Source organism: Brachypodium distachyon, chromosome 4 (genome assembly GCF_000005505.3).
Source record: "Brachypodium distachyon strain Bd21 chromosome 4, Brachypodium_distachyon_v3.0, whole genome shotgun sequence".
Taxonomy (NCBI): domain Eukaryota; kingdom Viridiplantae; phylum Streptophyta; class Magnoliopsida; order Poales; family Poaceae; genus Brachypodium; species Brachypodium distachyon.
The window spans coordinates 7779173-7798893 of record NC_016134.3 but is presented as its reverse complement, the minus strand read 5'-3'; the positions used below and the strand labels follow the sequence as shown (position 1 = coordinate 7798893).

General features: G+C 43.1%; 2 protein-coding genes and 3 non-coding genes across 5 annotated transcripts; 4 read left to right on the top strand and 1 right to left on the bottom strand.

Annotated features, from left to right (window-relative positions):
• Positions 1 to 380: 380 nt before the first annotated feature.
• On the bottom strand, positions 381 to 9749 carry LOC100831471 (SEC14 cytosolic factor). The gene is made up of 11 exons (XM_003576924.4): positions 9527 to 9749; positions 9357 to 9385; positions 7864 to 7947; positions 7728 to 7781; positions 5719 to 5796; positions 5377 to 5430; positions 5104 to 5163; positions 4920 to 5015; positions 1902 to 2003; positions 1675 to 1755; positions 381 to 1082 (listed from the first exon to the last, which is right to left on the bottom strand). Exons 1-11 carry the CDS (start codon positions 9582 to 9584, stop codon positions 777 to 779), a joined length of 1002 nt encoding a protein of 333 aa, XP_003576972.1. The 5' UTR covers positions 9585 to 9749; the 3' UTR covers positions 381 to 776.
• Positions 9750 to 11788: 2039 nt separating this feature from the next.
• On the top strand, positions 11789 to 14791 carry LOC100843393 (60S ribosomal protein L17-1). The gene is made up of 7 exons (XM_010239026.2): positions 11789 to 11908; positions 12018 to 12054; positions 12165 to 12205; positions 13858 to 14088; positions 14176 to 14278; positions 14354 to 14421; positions 14536 to 14791. Exons 1-7 carry the CDS (start codon positions 11816 to 11818, stop codon positions 14566 to 14568), a joined length of 606 nt encoding a protein of 201 aa, XP_010237328.2. The 5' UTR covers positions 11789 to 11815; the 3' UTR covers positions 14569 to 14791.
• Positions 12854 to 12992, top strand: LOC112269071. Its single transcript, XR_002960658.1, has one exon. It is a non-coding gene; the product is annotated as a small nucleolar RNA snoR74 (small nucleolar RNA).
• LOC112269072 lies at positions 13120 to 13258 on the top strand. The gene has a single exon (XR_002960659.1). It is a non-coding gene; the product is annotated as a small nucleolar RNA snoR74 (small nucleolar RNA).
• LOC112269070 lies at positions 13407 to 13545 on the top strand. Its single transcript, XR_002960657.1, has one exon. It is a non-coding gene; the product is annotated as a small nucleolar RNA snoR74 (small nucleolar RNA).
• Positions 14792 to 19721: the final 4930 nt, after the last annotated feature.

The following is a 19721-nucleotide window of genomic DNA, read 5'->3' as shown; positions in this document are numbered from 1 at the left end:
ATATCAGGTCTGTATCGGGAAGCATGTTGCGGTATACTATAACATGATTGCTCCATGGTTGGGCAGCGTATGCGAGCGAACATTCAGCTTGACATTAGTGTATCACTCCGGAGAGAGAGATCACCATCGTAGCAGACAAACAGATTATGATGCAGAATTTGGGGCTGACGAGAGTCCCGGACCCAGAGTATTTGAGGATGCCAGCTTATGTGGGGAGGTCAAGAACTAAGACTTTAGGTCATTTGAAAGATCAGGGTGTGGCAGAGAATCCAATGGTGGAAGGAGAAAATGATGGGAAACATATCCTGATAAAAGCTTGTGCTCAAAGCCATACCTTTCGCCATGTTATCTGACACAAGATACAAATGTAGGCATAGCGGTTAGTACTTATGTTGATCTTTATACGATGCCCCAACATCAGAGGGCAGTTATACTTATATATACATATGTTGATACATCAGAGGACTGGTTGATACATCAGACGGAAGCATCTCATTTCCCTGCCATAAGCATGAAAACAGTAACACGCTAATGATACATTCGCTGTGTTAATTAGAGCTAACTACTACAGTACAATCTTCGAAAGTACAGGCTCGGTTATTAGAACAGCATTTTACTACCTTCTCTAGTGATCCTAGCCATTTAGCCAAGCTTTGCATCCAGCGATTGCAAGCAAGAACTGCTATATATATAACCCCATAACAATTTTCAGAAAGCAAATGCCGCCGCTGCCGCATAGTTTATTTCGGGGCACTCCGATAGTCTCATCGCACCGGTCAAGGACCTTCGATGTTGATCCTGTTGAATGAGCGAGACAGCCCATTACCTTCCCTCAATTTATGGAGCTCTGATTCGATCGTCTCCGCAATCTTTGCGTCCTCGATGTCTGGCACGGGGACATGGACATGCATCGAACCTTGCTTCAAGGGACCAACAATATCCTGGCTCAGGGCTTGTTGTTTCACGAAGTTATACAGCTGCTGGTGAAAAGGATGATCATAGGAGTAGCAGTCAACTCCATCTGACAATGAACCAGATCCTTCTCTGTTACAGAAGTGCGGAAGTGCCTCATGGTCCATGACCTGCAGGTGACAGAAAAGAAGAATTACTCAGAAACTTGCCTACATGGGGTGTATCAGCTATCAGATCAACTGGACCACCTCGATGTCATCAAGGCAGAATTTGTGCAAAAGAAATCACTTCTTCCCGATCAGTTTTTTTGCATCAATAAAGTGGTTCTCAATCAAAGAATGTAAGCGCAATGCCGTGCCCACTACCATATGGATTCCTTTGTAGGCAGGTAAACCTGTCATTTGTTTCCCGAATGCAAGGCTAAGATGCACTTGTGTGCTCCGGCACTTGTCCCTCCCAACCAATTTCATGCCCCTTACAAAATTAGCTAAATTCACATAGAATTCATCAAATTTAGTTATTTCGTAAGAGATTTGCCCCCTCCATGATCAAATTCGCCCCTCTTAAAGTTGAGTCCTGGATCCGTCCCTGGTCAGTGTAGATAACTTTTGCTCGCATGCTAACAAAATGAATTCCAAGGAACTCAAGTTTGAAGCTCATGAAAGGGATGTAAAACCAGGCAAAGAGAACATGCAAGCTAGCACGTTGATTCTGGAGAAACATTGCGGACAACCGGAAATAGTATAAATTAAGTATATTTACCTTTAATAACTCATCTCTTCCAGGGCCATATAAGACTTTAATCTTCTTTTTAGTCCTTTCTTGTAAAAGAGGCTTCACAACCTGGTCATGGGTGAACAGAAACTCCAATTAATCTACTACAGAGATGAACTTGTGGCCAGATTGAAAATGTGTAACCCATATGAAAATAAGGAGAAGGAAATAAATTGACAATAAGGCAGTTCATTAAATCAACTACGTGAACTGACCTTCCAACATGCCGAAAAAACATATGGAGCGTTCACAATGTAATAGGTCTCAGTTTTCTCAGGATAATTAAGGTCATCAACAGCTGTTATCGTGCTCAACATCTGCATTATATAGAAAATATTGATAAGCACATTGCAATGTCTATTTTCCTTGAAAACTGGCTGGCAAAAAATTCAATGCATATACAAAAGCAGGACCATAATTACTAGATCAATGCAATAGTGTAACTGGCATCCAACATAAATGTAGGCCTCAGTATAATTTAAATTAGGTAATCGACATCCAAGAAAACTGTATGTCTCAGACTCCCATAGATATAAATCGGTGTTATTAATATTTGACATGCATATATGGTATGGGCAATACATGAGACTCAATTTTGTATTAGAGGTCTGTCCTGGCTCCTGAGCTCAAGATATATGGCGGGACCGTTCGCAACGGTGAGCCAAAAGGACAGAGGCGACTTTGAGAAAAAATGGAGGAGCACACTGGCTCCAGCAGATAAAAGTTAAGGTGGCTGGAAATTGTAGAACACGTGACTAATCCTAAATCTACTAGGAGTCTAGGATTCAAACATTATATGGAAATCCTAGAGGAATCCTACCAAGATTAGAAGCCCTGGTTTGGAGAAGTGGGAACCTATATAAACCCATTAGGCCATGGACCAAGCAGTTAAGCAATAGAAGAGGAAGATGCAGGGTAAAAAGGGCTCGAGGCTAGATATTATTAGCACTGGATTATTGTACAGGGAAAAAGGTCTGAAGGTACCAAAAGGTGTTGAGAGAGCAATAATTTCTTGTATTTGTTTAGACCATGCTTAAAGAATTTGGGGCCATGTTTTTTGTCGTACCCCACAAAGTCTAATCGGACCAGTGATTGCCACACATAAGCAGGGGTATCAGAGTGTAACATAAACAACCCGCTTATATAATTTGGGGGCAGTAGTATTATTATTTTAATAAAACTCAGCAGGCAATGTAGTTCACGTATCAAGCTGCACTGATAAATAAAGAAAAGATGCCTCGCATACTCGCATGTAGCTCCATCCTTATAAGATCCAGTACATTCGGTAAAAGAAGATGCAGTGACATGATTAATTAGCCATACACAGTTAACGTCGACCTCATGCTCTAAATGAAATAGTTGGATTACTCTTCTCCAGTTGGACGCTTCCACGGCGCTCTGACTGGGCGGGCGGGACGGCGGCTAGGATGCCGAAGACAATCGCAGAGCCGCCGGAAGAAATCGACGACTGGCTGGATCCGTGACAGCAACACGAAGATCGGGCCGAGCACACCGCCAGTCACCGTCATGATGGCCATGGGCTCCATTGTGCGTCCTTCCTGCTATATCCCACACGCCTGACGAAGAATTGGCACTTGATATCGCAAAACCGAATCGCTGAAAGATGCGTTTCTTTTGGCTAGGCCAATGAAGGTGAAAGGAGGGGGTCAACTTATAAGAGAGGATGCTACTCCTCTCCCCTCGACTCGGTGTTAATAGCCACTCAGTAACCGCGGGCCTGCCTCCATGCCAACCAAAACGGCTATTTTTGGACAGAGCAGTTAATGGTGCTTGGCTAACATCTCACTGAATGCTAAGGCAGATACAAAGCAGAACCATGAATTAATAGATCAGTGCAACAGTTTAACTGGCAACCAACATAAATGCATGCCTTGCTCTAATTAAAACAAGGTAATTATCATCCAAGAAAACTGTAGGCCTCAGACTCTTTATTTTGATTAACAGGAGGACCGAGAGCCCCCCGTTCCTATTTTATTCATGAACCCAAGTGATACAGAGTTCAATAGGCCTCAGCCCTCAGGACTCTTAGGGATATAAATTCATGTGATTAATATCTGACATGCATATACGGTATAACAATGCATGAAACTCGATATAGTATTAGAGAAGTCAGTCCTGACTCCTGAGCTCAAGATCTATAAAACACATTCCTCACACAACTAAAATCATATATGGCTACACCAATCAATGTTCTAATTCAAAAATGCATTTATTAAAATTTAAGGTTGTGTGTATGTCTTGATCCAAATATCCTGATTGCCATTAGGTACTCCCTCCAATCCTAAATTGTTGTCAAAATATTACATGTATCTAGACGCTTTTTAAGAATAGATACATCCATATTTGGACAAATTTGAGTCAAGAATTTAGGATCAGAGGGAGTAGTAAATATCATGCCATTCCATGGCACCAATGATCTACTAATCGAAACGAGAACCCCATCATGGTCCAGGAACAATCCTTAAGTAGTCCAAGACTATCCCAGTCCCCATTTAGCAATATCATATCCGAAAAAACTTCTGTCCAGTTGACACCTCCACTGGGAATAGATAACTCTTGCGCCAAGATTCATGAAAGGATGGAAACCAATAAGCACATAAGGGAAGAAAAGTACGAGAAATGTTAATCTAAATGACTTGATAGCCATTATTTACTCAGTGATATGTAGACTTCTTCACAAATCATTAATGTGAGCAGTACATCAGTATTTATGACCCAGGTACCTTTTTTTAGTACAACAATTAGGCTGCTAGTTCCAATCGAGATGATTGAATCAAAAATTTTAACTTCCAGTCATCCCACTAGTGTCGCAGTTTGGCAGCACTATAAGAGGTACTATTGATTTTCCGGTTTCAGTTTCTGACTAGCAGAACATGAGGCCTATTGCCTTGTTAAAAGGTCATACCATTGCAAATTCTAGACATGATTGTGTATTCACGATTCTATGTCACTTCAACACCTAATATACCACATAGAAGTGCATACCATGGTGAATTCTATACAGGACCGTGTATCCTTAAATCTCTTTCCCTCCAGCACCTACTACATCCGACACATTGACATATATGCATTCTAGGACTGACAAAGTGTATATGTTCAGATTTGTATAAACAAAAAAGCATCGCAGATGCACATATGACCAGTTCACATCCAGTCCTTCCCCAATTTATAGAAAAATGATTAAAAAAAATACAATGCTAGAAAAAGCCCACCTTTATTTGGTTCAAGGCAGAAAGCTTCAGGCCAGTCATATCCATTATTTTCAAACAGGTGTTAACCTGTTTCCCGAACATGTTAGATGCACCTGGCTAATGAAGAGAAACAAATATACTCAGTATATGTTTACGTAAATTCTTGCTATGAAATAGTATGAATAATGAAACAAAAGTCACTCACCAGGACAACACGATCTCTATATTCATTCATCTGTATGTGAGACTGCAAATAGTAGTGAACCTGCAGCAAATGAATGTGACAATTTAGAAGGAAAAAAAGGAATATACTATGATCATGCATGTCAAGAAATAATATTCAATTTAGCTTTTCAGTTATCTTATTGGTACTTGATTTTAACTCCACGAATCAAACTCGGAACTAATAGTGCAATCTCTCACATTATCTTGACTTTAGTGCCAAAGATTATAAATTTTCAAGACAGTTAACACTTACTGATGCCTTATCAAAGGTACTGAGCCCAACACCAAATGCATAGACAGGTTGTCCCTACAGAAGGGAGAAACCATAGAAACTTCAAAACACATCACAATGGTTATTATTCAATACAGACAAAGCAAACTGATGGGAGATGAAAAGAATGGTTTATGCACATCTTGAACATACAGTACTATATTAAATTATTAACAGTAGTGAATATAACCAGAGATGTACTATTGTTCAGAACCATCCAGTTTAAATGTTCGAATTGCCGATTGGATCATAAGACTCTGATGGATGGACCACAGGAAGCGATAAAACGGTCCTAAAGAATAAAAATGGGACTGATCGTTGTACCTGCTTAGAGTATCCTGTTAATCCAACAAGTAGTGTTTCACGAATAGATCTATACAGATCAGATGGCACTATTGGTTTCTGCATCAAAAGTAAATGGGATTGTTGGTCAGATGAATAGCATATGCTAAAAAAATGAGTAGATTCAGTAACTGATAACAAAGAAGTGATATTTGAATAGCTGTTGTTGCTACCAATCGTAACATCATGCAGACCGAGAATTGATGTTTTGCTTTATCATCTTGTCCATCTTTTGCAGTCATTTAGCGACATATTTTGAGTCACGAATCAAGGAAAAACACCCGACCTGTCTCGTGAGCCATCCCAGGCAACTCACAGTCACAGTGCGACCCCCACACCCACTACCCTAACCGTAGGCGCCGCCTCCCTCCTTCCGCCCCTCGCTGCCGTTGCCGGCTGTCTGGCAGCGGCGGCGGGACCTCTCCCACGCCCTCATCCCTCGCGCTGCTCCACCTCGCGGTCGGGACTGAAGTCGGACGGAGGAAGCGCATCTCGGCGGTGAGCGGCAGCAGGCCTCTCGCCACTTCCTGCTCCTCCCCTACCTTGAGGTCTCGTGCCCCTCTCGCTATGGATCTTGGCGCCGCGCGGGTGCTCGTTGCGGGCTGTCAATGGCGTGGCTGTGGGCTTGGCGGCCCGCGGGTCAGCAGGCTCCGGCTGCCTGTGGCCGGCACGCCTGTGCGGTGCTCTGGATGTGCTGCTGCGTTGTCCGGCGTTGGTGGTCCAGCTTCATGCGCTTGAGAGTAGGGTCCCTTGTGGTCGTCAACAAAGGCGCTAGTTTTGGCCTCGCTGGCTGTGCTTGTTTTTTTTTTTTTTTTTTACCAGGTCGCCGGCTGTGCTTGTTCCTTTGGAGGCTGGCGAGATGCGGGTATTGGCAGGGGTGTCGTTTGGTGGTCTGATGCTGGAAGCGGCGGCTTCTCACTGGCTTCTGTTGGCAGGATGGCGAGCCCTTCTCTAGCGCGGTTGCACATAATACTATGAGCTTGCTCCTGGGTCTTTGCGGGAAGGTCGTTGGTCATGGTGCTCCGGGTGAAGACCCTGCCCGACTTATGTCAGTGCTGGCGACGACAGCACCCTTGGCCGTCGTCGAGGAGCACCAATTCAGCCCAAGTCCCCAACTAATCCCCAAGTGAAAACCCAGATCTGGGAAGATCAGATAATGGCACGGCATCGACGACGCAACCCTCCCTAGAGCCGTTGTTCTTGGTGGTCTGATCCTCGGTTGGCATTGCATCGACAACATGCTACTGCGACTGCCTTACTAGCATGGGTGGAGGAACACGAAGGATCCTATGCGGCGGCGTCTTGGTGGCATGGGCGCACTCGACGAGTATCGGCTAGTGGTTGCAGGCTTACGTTGCTACTGGCAAAGAGTGCCGCGATGTGTGGCAGTGCAGATTTCAGGGCGGAAACGGCGATTTGCGGTTTCAGGGCTTCTACACCATGTTGTGTTGAGGCCCGCGATCCACATCACCATCGACTTGCTGTGTTTTTCAAAGCGGGAACGGCCCAACTCTGCCTCTTTCCAGAGTTGGTATGTTTGTTGTGTCCTGCACTCGTGTGGTTGGCATCTAGGTCGGGGGTTGTTAGGTTGCGTCGGTGGGCGGAGCTAGAGGAAAAAGCACCCGAGTGCCCTCTTTAAAGTTCAACACTGCCTGGGACGCCTAGACAGCTTGGCAATTCCTAATAATCCCTAGTGCACTAGCTAATTGCAGGGTATAATTAGCATTAGAAATTTTGTTTGACCCTGGTGCATGTGACCTAGGGAGCCAACAAGTAGCTCCGCCCTATCCGAGGACCGTTGGTCGTGGGTGGTCTTGTCTTGAGTGCTCGGTTAGTTTGGCCTTGTCTTGGGCTTGTAATTATGTTCTTTTTATCAATGCATTGAGGCGCAAGCTTTGCGTTTTCTCAACAACAAAAAAAAAATTGAGACACTTGGTAGTCAGTCCTGTCTAAAGAAAAACAAGAGTTTGTCCACTGAAAAAGGCACTTACAGCAAGAACACTGTCAATCTCATTCTGAAGCCTCCAATTTAAGCAATCCATTAGCTGCAACAGATGAATCAATGATAAATAAATAAGTTACTTCACCACAATGTTATACTGTTAACCCTTGTGCAGAAAACTTTACCATTTTATGAGCTTTGGGAACATTCCATTCTCTGGCCTTGAGAAAACGCATCACAGTTCCTCTTGGATACCCTTGGTGCACATGCTGTACAAATAACACTGACAGTAATTAAGCACTAATAATTTCCTCCTGCAAAAGTCCTTTGTTTCACGACACCCGTATAAAAAACTAACAGTAATACAGCACTATTTGGTAAAAAAAACCATGTCACTCATGTACCATAAAATACAAAAGGAACGAAGAAGTTAGATGGAGACAGAAGCCAACAAACAAACATCAAGCATCATAACGAGGAGGGAAGGGAAAAGCAGCCTTAGATATGTTGTAATTTTAATAGTTTTTATAAACAAAGATAGGCGAAAGGAAACTGTTTGTTTCTCGGTGGACATATCAAATCGCGATCCATGTACGCTTGTGTCATGCGCCACCGAACACTTCCTCCAAGACTCCCAATTTATTTGACTTTCATTTCATTTGGTCCACAAACGTGATCGGACTTATCGGGACCAAATAAAAGTCCAATTCGAACAGTCAAGGCCACACAAGTTCAGGGAACACGCATACATATCACCGCAGCTTCTCGGCCACTAATTCGCTCTTCCTGATTCAGCGTGCAGCTCCTACCGATGTGATCACGGCAGAGACGGCTGGGTTCAGCGACCACTTGAGTAAGAAAAACAGAATTTGGGCTCCAAATAACGAACTTGGAAGGCACCGACAACACAGCTGTGCTGTACCAAAACCGGCTTTTTGTTTTTCTTCCATCCCAGACAAGTACCAAAATTTCAATATTTTTGTACCTAATGAATACTGTAGTGCTTCAAACATCTCATGAGATCTTTATTGTGGAAAATAGTACTGCTGAGTTGTAACCGAAAGCATGGTTTGGCGAGGAATCTCTGTCATGATAACGAAGTGCAAAGCATCGCGAAACAGGCTTTATGGGTGGTGGGGAAAAAGAGTTCTTATTCGTAAAGAACCCAGCTGTCCAGGTGATAGCATAGAATTTGAAGCACGGAACACAGATCAAAACCACAACTAAGCTCAAATCGCACAGTAAGCTGTTGAAGATCCTCACCACCTAACAGGTGCACCGACAAATTTTAGGAGCGGGAACAACGGAATGAGCAAAAACGAAACGATGCCAAGAAAACGCCGATTCGAGCTAAGAGCCCAGAAGAGTTGAGCTCCGGAGAAGGAATAATTTCCAAGATCCAAACATTACCCGGTTAACCAGGCAACAAATCCCCAAGACAGGAACCAGGCAAACTAAAAGGCCACGGCAACCCCCAAAATCCACCAAAAATGTAAAGCAGGAAACGGAACCAGAGGCAAAATCTAGGCAGAATTGAACTAAAACCATCGCGTAGCAAACAGGAACATCGCGAAAACCAAAGATTTGAACCGGCGAAAGCACGGGAAGGAGATACGCAGCAACCAGCAAGGAAGCAGAGAGATCCAGCTCAAAGTTGGAAGCTAGAGCAGATCGGCACCTGGAATGTGGTCTTGAGGGGCTCCTCCACTGCAGGAAGCAAAGAAAGCAAGCCGCATCTCAGCAAAACAAACAAACAAACACGGAGAGAAGAATTAAAGCTCTGCTTTTCCTTTTTCTTTCTTTGTTTCCTGTTTGGTAGCTGAAGTGAAGAGGAGATCGATCACTCACGCTGCTCCATAAGCGCGGAGAACTGCTTGATGGCCTCCTCCGAGACGACGGCCGCCATTGCCAGCGACGGTGGGAGGGACCTTCCGGGGCTTGGAAAGGTCAAACGGGGAGAAAGTTGAGTCTTGTTTGGCTTTTGAGCTCCCTGCCCCTTCTTTCTCTCTGCTTCTGGTCTCTATGACGCGATTCTGCTCCCGCACCGCGTCACCGTGTTTATTGTGAAGAACGTGTGTTTTTTTTTATACCGTGGTCTCCGGGTTAAGGAGAGGACCACGAGGGAGAAACGAAAACGACACCAGACCGCTTGTTTGTTGTTCATTTTATTATTCCCTCGTTCTACATGAAATTTTATGTCCTATAATTTGACCAACTACTACACTAATATAGTATGAAGTCATTTCCAATGGTCGTGATTCTATAGTACAGTAGGATATTTATGTAAAAAAGAAGTAGTCCATCCATTCCGAATTAATTAACGTGGATTTGTATATATTTTATGCAAATTCATGTCAGTTAATTCGGGACGAAGAGACTATTACAATGCATTATGAATAACATCAGTTAAGTTTTTCTCCCGCGACTCAATTAGATGGTAATAAGCTTAGATATTTCATTGGAATTATATATCTAAACCCATGGTTAGTGTTTTAGATACTACCTTAAAATATGACTCATTCCTAATGACTTAGTAGTATCTTAATTAAAAGGAGTATATTTTTTTCCGTAAGGTTGAGCTCGAGTTAAATATGAGTGGGTGAGGAATAAAAACCGAAAGAGTTGGTACTTTCATGCTCTTGGGATCTTTATGGTACGACAAATAGTGCATAGAATGATCTGCACTCTAACCACAACCAAACCGACCTTGCTTGTCATGGCACTTATAGGAGGTAAACCATGTCGGACACCCATGGATCTCCGCCTGGACCCTTTTGTGGTCTGAGGTCTAGATCGCATCTCGGAGGTCTAGTGCAGCCGTCATTGGAGTGAGATTGCCATCCCCGTCATTGTTGCTCTCCTCGACCCCCGTGTCCTCTAGTAGGACGGTACGGGGACATGTCTTGTAAAGACCCTAGAAATCAATAAGGTTAAGTAAACATGATTAGGCATCAATGAACACATTTATGCATTGTGATTTAGCTGAGAAATAAGAAACTAAGTAATAAATATAACCCTAAGTACCGCTAGTTAATTAAAACTCTTGTGGTAAACCTAACCAATAACCTTGAGAATTTTCATGCATGTTCGCATAATTACAAGATGAGCACCTGCAAAATTTTAAGATTTTTTAGTTTGTGTGATTGCCCAAATAGGTTCTCCTGTTTTAAACTATATATGAAAGGAATTAAAAAATGGTAAACTTATCTCCAAATTATGAAAAATTGTATTTGCGAGTTGGATGTTTTAGAAAACTCGAATTTAACTTTTAGTAATTTCATCAATTTTTCCTTTTGGGAGCGGAGCGGCTTTGGAGTGTATTGCATTGGATGGTGAGGAGAAGATCGCTCTATGTATGCCAGAAGGACATTGATGCTCCTGGAGGTTTCCCCTTGCCTCGCGTGCTTCGTCTCGTGGCTGCCGGTGGAGAGTCTTGTGATCAAAGTATTGCTTGCCCCGAAATGAATGATACAATGGTCTGGGGATCTTGAGTCACAATAAATTTGCAGTGTACATCCGGTCAGCCGCAGACAAACGATTTGAAGTGGTTTTGCCAAAGACGGCGTTGAGGGATCTTGACATGTTCACTACATAGAAGCATATGAGCTTAGTTTTATGGTTTATAGCGTCGGCAAACGTCATGAGAAGCTCAATTTGTCCAAAAGAGATGGAATGGTTTTGTCGGGCAGAAAACCAGTGAGTGAGTAAAGCCTCTCTTATAGTTCTCCTCGAGACTTCATCAACTTTTTTAGCGTGTGTTGAGGTAAAGTATGCCGGCAATGATTCCATCGTCGACAAAATCTTCCTAAGCTCACGGTTGGCAACGACAAAAAGCACATCACGACGAAGAAACAAATTTCGACATATCTCTCTCCTTTGGTGCGTGGTTAGCGAAATCGTGTGTGCAAGGAAGAAAAGAAAAAATCATGTGTACAGGCGTGCAAGGAGGGAAGAAAGGGAAAGCTTACTTAACCGACCGCGAATTCCCCCAAAAAGAAAAAAAACATTAACGGACAGCGAGCCTGGTTGGTTTTCAGCCCACGGTTTCGTATTGGGCTCATCTTTGCCCCTTTCAAGTAACCGGCCCATTCCAAGCCCGATAGGGTTTTGCTTCGATGTCTCGATGCTCCTATATAAATGACATCTTCCTCTTCCCTTCTTCATCCCTCGCTGCCGCCGCCGCCGCTGCTCCCATCACACCGCAACTGCTCCGCTCCGGCCGCAGCCATGGTTCGCTCTCGCCCTCTCTTGCTCCCTCAACATCCTTCTGCAGCATCCCTGTTGTTTGGCTTTGCTCTGACTCGTGTTGTTCGTTTTGTTTCTCGTTCTTTGTTTCCAGGTGAAGTACTCCACGGATCCCGCTAATCCCACCAAGTGTAAGTTCTTTGCTAGAGCACACGGGTGGATTCGTTGTTGCAGTATTCTATTATGATCTGTGCAAATCTGTGGGTTTCTGATCTGCGCATTTCCCTTTTGATTCTTGCAGCCGCGAAGGCCATGGGACGGGACTTGCGTGTGCACTTTAAGGTGAGCTACCATGTCTAATCTTAAGAATGCATTGTAAGAGATCTCATAGAGAGGGATTTTCTCGTTTTGCGGTTATTTTTGCTATAAACTCTAGTTTTAAATCATGGATTCAGTAGGATTAGGAGTCCTCCAATATTATTTCGTAGCATACCCACGCCATAAATGTTCAGACAATTGCAGCTGTTTTTGTCGTTAGCTAATGTAATCGTCTGTTGCAAACGTGAAACCTTGATAGCGTAATTTCTTGGCCTGATTGGGTGATGAACTCCTTTTTGAACTTAACAGTCGAATGTTAGCTCGTTGTCTAGCTTATCTGTTTTCTGGAGAGCAGATTGTTTCCAATTTTGTTGTACTTAAAGTTTGAACTGTAGTCATAGTATGCTAAGCGAAAAGGCAAGATACATTGCTCTCTATAAATACTGTCCATGTAGCATTTGCTCCATTTTTATTGAGTGAACTGTTGAATGCGGTGCTATGTATATTGATTTACTAAATGATGGCAAAATCTAGGACAATTTTGTGTTCTGGTTTAATGTGGGTCCTTCTGTACAAATTAATCAAATCTTGTTCTGTTAGATTGAGCTTTGCAGTTAATCAGTAACATTCTGTTTAGTGCCAGACATTCTTTTGTTGTAGCACCCTAAAGAAAAAAAAGCAGGATGCTTTGCTCTTGATAAGCAGTGTCCTCGTAATCTTTAGGAATATCATATCCATTGTTTTTGGGTGAACCATTGGTCACAGTACTATGTGTTTTATGTCTATTGGTTCAGTAAATGATGGCAAATTTTTGTTAAAGTTTGCTCTTCTGTCAGTGTTCTGTTATAGTTGTTGGTTACAGTTGTCAGCTCCTGTTTTGTCATGTGATTAATCTGCACCATTCTGTACTGCTGGAGCTTTTGTTAGGATCCTAAAGTCAAAAAGCAGGATGCTTTGCTCTCTATAAGCAGTGTCCCCGTAATCTTTAGGAATATCACATCCATCGTTATTGGGTGAACCATTGGACACAGTACTATGTGTTTTATGTCTATTGGTTCAGTAAATGATGTCACATTTTTCTTAATTTGTGCTTTTCAGTGTTTTGTTATGGTTGTTTGTAGGATATGCCACCACTTTTAGTGATCACAAGTACAAAGTTATGAACTTGTAATTAATCAGCATCCTTCTGATTGTACTTCTTGAGCTTCTCTCAGGATCCTAAAGTAAAAAAGCAGGATGCTTTGCTCTCTATAAGCAGTGTCCCCGTAAACTTTAGGAACATCAAACACATCGTTATTGGGTGAACCATTGGACACAGTACTATGTGTTTTATGTCCATTGGTTCAGTAAATGATGGCACATTCTGGATCCTTTAATGTTTTGAATTTGTGCAACTTTCTGAGTTCCCTGTAAACTTATGGAACGTCTAACAAGACTGAGTAATCCTTTTCAGTTAAATTGGGCTTTGCAATTGCTCCTCTTTAGGATCGTAAAGAAAAAAGCTGTATGCTCATTGTTATAGTTTGGACTGTCGGTCACAGTGCTACTTTTCCTGTTCTCTTGTTCCCGCTTCTAATACGAGTGTCACTATTTGAATGAAAATATTTGTAGCAACTTATTAACATTCTTTTATAAAGTTATCCATGTTGAGTTTTCTTGATTTTTTTTAATTGCAGAACACACGGGAGACAGCGTTTGCCCTGAGGAAGATGCCACTGGGCAAGGCTAAAAGGTACCTTGAGGATGTGTTAGCCCACAAGCAAGCGATCCCTTTCCGTAGGTACTGCCGTGGTGTTGGACGCACTGCCCAAGCTAAGAATCGCCAGTCAAATGGTCAGGGACGCTGGCCTGCCAAGTCCGCTAAATTTGTTCTGGATCTTCTCAAGAATGCTGAGAGCAATGCTGAGGTCTGTAATCTTACTCTGTTTCTTGAAAGTTCTTAGTGCCATGTCAACAGTTTGAGCCTAATCATTCCAATTTCTGCTGCTCCATAGGTGAAGGGTCTGGATGTTGATGCTCTCTACATATCACACATTCAAGTGAACCAAGCCCAGAAACAGCGGCGTCGGACCTACCGTGCTCATGGACGCATCAACCGTAAGTTTGTCAGGACTTCATCTTTATTTTGTTTTGGTAGTCTGTTTGGGTCATTTAACCTCATATATATTGCAGCCTACATGTCTAACCCGTGCCACATTGAGCTGATCCTGTCCGAGAAGGAAGAGCCTGTGAAGAAAGAGGTATGCTGTGCTGTGCATTAACAATTCTGAACCTGATGGGACTTACTTTGTTTGCATTGTTCTTGTGGACCAACTTTGCCATTACTCTTAATTGTTTGATCGTTGTTTCTGCAGCCGGAGTCCCAGATTGCATCCAGGAAGGCTTAGAGAAGGAAGCTTCTCATACTTCTCCACCTGTTAGAGATAATTGTAGCGTCTGGTTTGGCTGAGTGAAAATTTTGGCTGGTTATCTGTCGTCTAAATACTGCTAGTTCATACTTGTTGAACCTTTGATGATCACCCACCTGTATCTCATCGAATCTGGTTCTGTTCTTGAATATTTTCCGTAGCATCAACCATCTGGTATGCAATTCAGCTCGCGTTTGAGATATTCAGTAGCTGTGAACCATTCTTTGTTTCCTGTGGTCATGGCGAAGCAAAAATGCAAAATAGTAAAAGTCAACAATAATCCCAGCGTCACGTGACAGGGCACGTCTTCTCTCTGCATTACTGGTGATACTTTTCCCCATGAGAATGTAGGTTTCCCCTTTACGAAAGGTGCCAAGATATTTAGTGCAACTGTGCAACTCGTACCTAGAAGAATTACGTAGTGAAAAAGTGCATCATCGGCTACCCCAGTTTAACTGGAAAGATGAAGCGATCGCCCCTTCCAGGGTTCGATCTCGTCCTTGAATCGACTCACTAGCACGCACAGTTTCATGATGTATTATCATATATAAAGTTCTTAATATTACAATGCATCATTGAGAATTTAAAAGTACTTACAAGTTCGCATGATCTCATGGGTTAGCTGAAAATAAAACAATTGTTTAGCAGCGGAAAAAAAAAATAGAAGGACTACATCAACACCACGGTGAGAGCGTGTTGGAATATAGACCTGTAACCCAAACAAGCAGAACGTACTCTTACTCTTTGTCGGAACTTCCTGCATCATTAAACGATGCAGTCACTAGGGTCAATACATTGAATGTATTGGCAAGATCACTAAGGGTTATATCAGAACCTACCAAGTATATGCATAATGTGGCAAAGTGGGGTTCAAGGCTATTTGCATAAAATCTTAGTTGTATTGTATTATTTTTTAATCAAATAGAATTTTCTCACTATTGGACATGGGGTAGACACACCCATGCTCCTATTAAACTAAGGATATTGAGTAGACACATCAATGCTTGTAAACCCAAGTTCAAACCATTCATTTTATTTGGAAATTAGAATGAGTGAGACTTTCCTTACAGCTCCACATCCAGTTGCTCAAAATTTGTCCATTACCGGGGACACAGCTAAGTACTTACTTTTGATGCTCTCGAGAGTTTGTACACATTCCCCACAAGAAACCGACGGGTTAATCCCTTGCTGTCCTCAGGGTAGGGTAGCAACGACGTCGATTATGAGATTTTCAGAAATAATTCCCTAAACGAGAGAATCACGCTCCCCCTACACATTCTACCTCAGTACAATTCATCGGGTCTAAGTTCATACAACTTACTCTTGTCTCACCAGAGCCTATATAGCATTGTGGTTGTACTGGAAGCTACTAAATAGGAAATTAGTCCAGTCTCGATTACCCCAGGCGGCATTCCACAGTTGCAACGTAGGCGCTCCCCGAATCCACGGGAGAGACGTCCATGGACGATCCCTTCTCGAATCCACGGGAAGTCGACTTAGAGGGACCCATAGAAATGGACCTGACGCCGCTAATCCTCAAAATCCTCAAAGCCGCCCACCCAGGATGGTTCATTGAATTAATTGTTTTGCCTTACTCTAGTAAAACATTTCTTTTCTCCATAGGCATAACAATATCATAATGTAGTAATTTCCACCACGATACTACCATAGCCTAGCATTCAACTACAATCGATGGCAATTTGGTAGCAAGGTAATGGCAAGGGTAAACTATACTACATGAGATTTATAGCTAGCATAAATGTACGAGTAATATTCCTAATGCATCTAATAAAACAACTAGTGCATAGTAAAAATATTTGGGAGATGATCAAAGTGAACTTGCCTTGTCCAAGGGTTGTGGTAGTTCTCGCACTCTTCGCAACAACAAGGTTCACAATCCACACAATCTAAAATAAAAGAAAGCACACACACAATAAACATGCCATTCAATACAAAAACATGCTATGTTGCATATGTCATGACGATGCACACATAGGTTGCTTCTAAATGTGACTTGTTTAGTTTTCTGTTTTGAAAAACTTCACAAAAGATTTGGACAGATTATACAATAACGAAGAGGTACTTACTTTGTATGAAACAAGGATGGGCTTTAATTAAAAGCTTATATGATTTTTGTAAAGCATGGAGCAAGATTAAATTTGTGTGGCCATATCATTTACAAAATAATTTTCCTTCTGGTCCTAATGGACAGAGAACATACTCAAATTATTTTTCAGCAAGCTAACATGCTCAAAACTAGTTTGAAATAATTCATTTGAATATTAAACCATAATTAAGCATTCTGTAATTTGTTCCTGGTAAAGTTGTTCAAAGTTAAAATTAGACTATGCCAAAAGATTCTTCAGGTTGTGAGGATTCCAGAAAGGTTATAACTTCAAATTTGGCCAAACGGTTTGAGAGATATGATGGTTTGAAGTTTCAGGGGCTTTTCTACAAAGTTACTTTTTAATCCGGCCGAGAAATAAATTTTAATTTTATATGGGACAAGTGGCGCTATCCTATAGGCTGGTACCGGTTCGGTTAGGGTTTTAATCTCAGCCGTTCATGGAGATCCGACGGCAGAGAGGGGAGACAGCTCACCGAGCGGCACTAGGGTTCGCCGGAGACGAGGAAGACTGCGGCGTCGGCTTCGGGTGGCGACGGCACGGTGACTCGGGCGGCGGTTCGGCTCAGGGAAGTAGGGGAACGGGTGCGGCTCGGCGAAGCGGTCCCGGCGGGGGTCGCGGCTTCGCTTGGGGAGCTCGGACGCGACGTCAAGGACGACGAAGGGCGGCGGCCGGCGGCGACGGGCTCGGGCGGCGACGGCCTCTGGTCTGCGGCAGTCCAAAACAGAAAACGACCACGTCACACGGTGCGCGAGAGAGAGGAGAAGGAAGAGGGGGTCGGCCATGCGAAAAGCTCACCGGGACGACGGCAACGGCGAGGAAACGGCGGCGGCAGAGAGCTTTCTCCGGCGAGGAATTGCGATGAAGCGAGGGCAAAATTGAGCGTGGGAGTTGGGGGGAAAGTGAGAGAAAAGAGGGGGCTTCGAGGTGACTTGCACAGGTTTGAGGAAGGGGGCTCGTGCGCGGAAGAAACGGCGCGGAGTCGTGGGCGTGCTCGCGGGTTGTGGCCGGAGATTTCAGCTGGGCGGTTGGAGAAGATGACGGGCGGGCCCCGCATGACAGCGGCACAGGCAACTCGGGCGCGCGAGGCTGGGCCGGTTTGGTCGGTTAGCAGGCATGTTCGGCCCATTTGGCCGGGCGGGCCGCGGTTTTCTTTTTTTCTTCGTCTTTTCTTTTTTCTTTTTCTATTTTCTGTTTTTGAACACCAAAATTGATTCAAATCTCCAAATCACTCCAAATAAATTGCAACAAAATTTGTAAAATCATATTTTCATATGATCTAACTTTTGGGACAAGAAAAAATACCTTTGCCTGTAATATTAGCCTTAAGGCCTTTTAGACTATCAAAATAATTTGTTTTTCAAAACAATTTCAAAAACCAAATTATGGGATAGCTATATATATGCATTAAATCCCTTTTTACGCCAAAACCCTCATGGGTTAAAATGCAATTATTAAAAACCAAGAAGAAGGGCCAAATTCAAATAAAAGTACTTTTGTAAAAGGGTTTTTTGGTTTAATTTTAGGGTTTTAAATGTGGTTAAATGTAAGGGTGGCATGATGCTTATGAAATGCAATGCATATGGAGAGTTTTGAAAATTGGGATGTTACAAAAGAACATCAGGATGTCCATCGCTTGCTGCAGCAAATAATTCACATGTTCTCGAAGAGCGGAGGTAAACAACTGCCCAGTTTAACTGGAAAGAACATACCAGGAGTAGGCCTGGACGAAAAGATTGAAATTCGACAATCTTATTGAACGCTCGCTATCTCGGTTCGTTAAGGGCTCGGTTCGTTAACTAAAGAACCAAACATGACTTCTTTTTCAGATCGTTAAGCTTAACGATCTTAAAGAGCGAGCTCGCCAGCGCTCGTTAAGTTCGTTAGCGAGCTCGTCTCGTACATCACTTTGTGAGTGGTTACTGGAACTTATTTTGATGTCGGTATTGTGTTGTTATTTCTCTTTTGTTGTGTTATTTCCAATCTTTATAGCGTTGTACAGCTTTTGATATATTTTGTTTGCTGCCAAAATTATCCCAAGCAAACAGGTAATGCCAAAAGAATTAGATCAACATGACATCTATTTTTCTTAACGAGTTTCTAACGAGCTTAACGAGCGCTCGCGAGTTCTTAACGAATCGAGCCAAACAATGGTCTCAGATCGTTAACGATAACGATCTTAACGATCCGAACTCTTAACGAACCGAGCTTGACGAACTGAGCATGCTCGTTAGCCAGCCCTGATTCAGGAGGTCCATCGCTTGCTATACCCGTGAGAAAACTAAAATGCCTCCTGTACATGGACAGAGGGAGCAGCACACCAATACCTTCTGTCAACATTCTCCAGCAATGGCGCCACTAAAAATGATGCGATTGTTGCGCCTTGCAGGGTCCTGTCCCTATGACAGCAAATCAACGGGCTGCGTAAACATAATCTGAACAGTTGGAGTGGCTTAGCACTCTTAGGGCTTGATCCATAGCGCTGGCGTACTTCGCAAAGACACACCTGAAACTAACTTGCAAAGGATACAAACCCATTGATGCCGGTCGGTGAAGGTGTCGTGGATAGGATGCAACCCATCACGGGACATGTGGCGGTACCGAGCTGTGCACATGATATCTCCAATCGGAAGCAAGGTGCCAACACATGACAAACTGCCAGGCGCGAGGTGTCGAGCGATAATCTGGAATGAAGTGTCGGAAGCCAGCTAGATCCATCATGGCTTGAGGTCGGAGTTTTTTTTTTTAACAAACAACGGCACATAATTGAATTGTAACAGGGTTTACATCAGAAACAAGTAACTAAATAATATGAGGAGGTGGATCATCATTCCAGATTCTTGGCCGTGCTGACTTTGATATGGCTTGAGGTCGGAGGGTTGGTGGCCTGGTGGGGGACTCAAAGCAAACACATAACATTTAGAAAATGTAAGAAACAATGAGACAAAGAAGTCGAATGGCCCGAGAAACAATGTCACCGATGCGTCCGACAGAGCAAACGAGTAA

Excerpts from the sequence above, each read along its gene's own strand:
- LOC100831471 (XM_003576924.4), bottom strand. The coding sequence starts at position 9,584 with ATGGCGGCCGTCGTCTCGGAGGAGGCCATCAAGCAGTTCTCCGCGCTT. Across the intron at positions 5,431-5,718 it reads TAACAGGATACTCTAAGCAG|GGACAACCTGTCTATGCATT; the intron begins GTACAACGATCA and ends TCCCTTCTGTAG. Across the intron at positions 1,756-1,901 it reads TTTTTTCGGCATGTTGGAAG|GTTGTGAAGCCTCTTTTACA; the intron begins GTCAGTTCACGT and ends ACCCATGACCAG.
- LOC100843393 (XM_010239026.2), top strand. The coding sequence starts at position 11,816 with ATGACATCTTCCTCTTCCCTTCTTCATCCCTCGCTGCCGCCGCCGCCG. Across the intron at positions 11,909-12,017 it reads CCGCTCCGGCCGCAGCCATG|GTGAAGTACTCCACGGATCC; the intron begins GTTCGCTCTCGC and ends CTTTGTTTCCAG. Across the intron at positions 12,055-12,164 it reads TCCCGCTAATCCCACCAAGT|CCGCGAAGGCCATGGGACGG; the intron begins GTAAGTTCTTTG and ends TGATTCTTGCAG.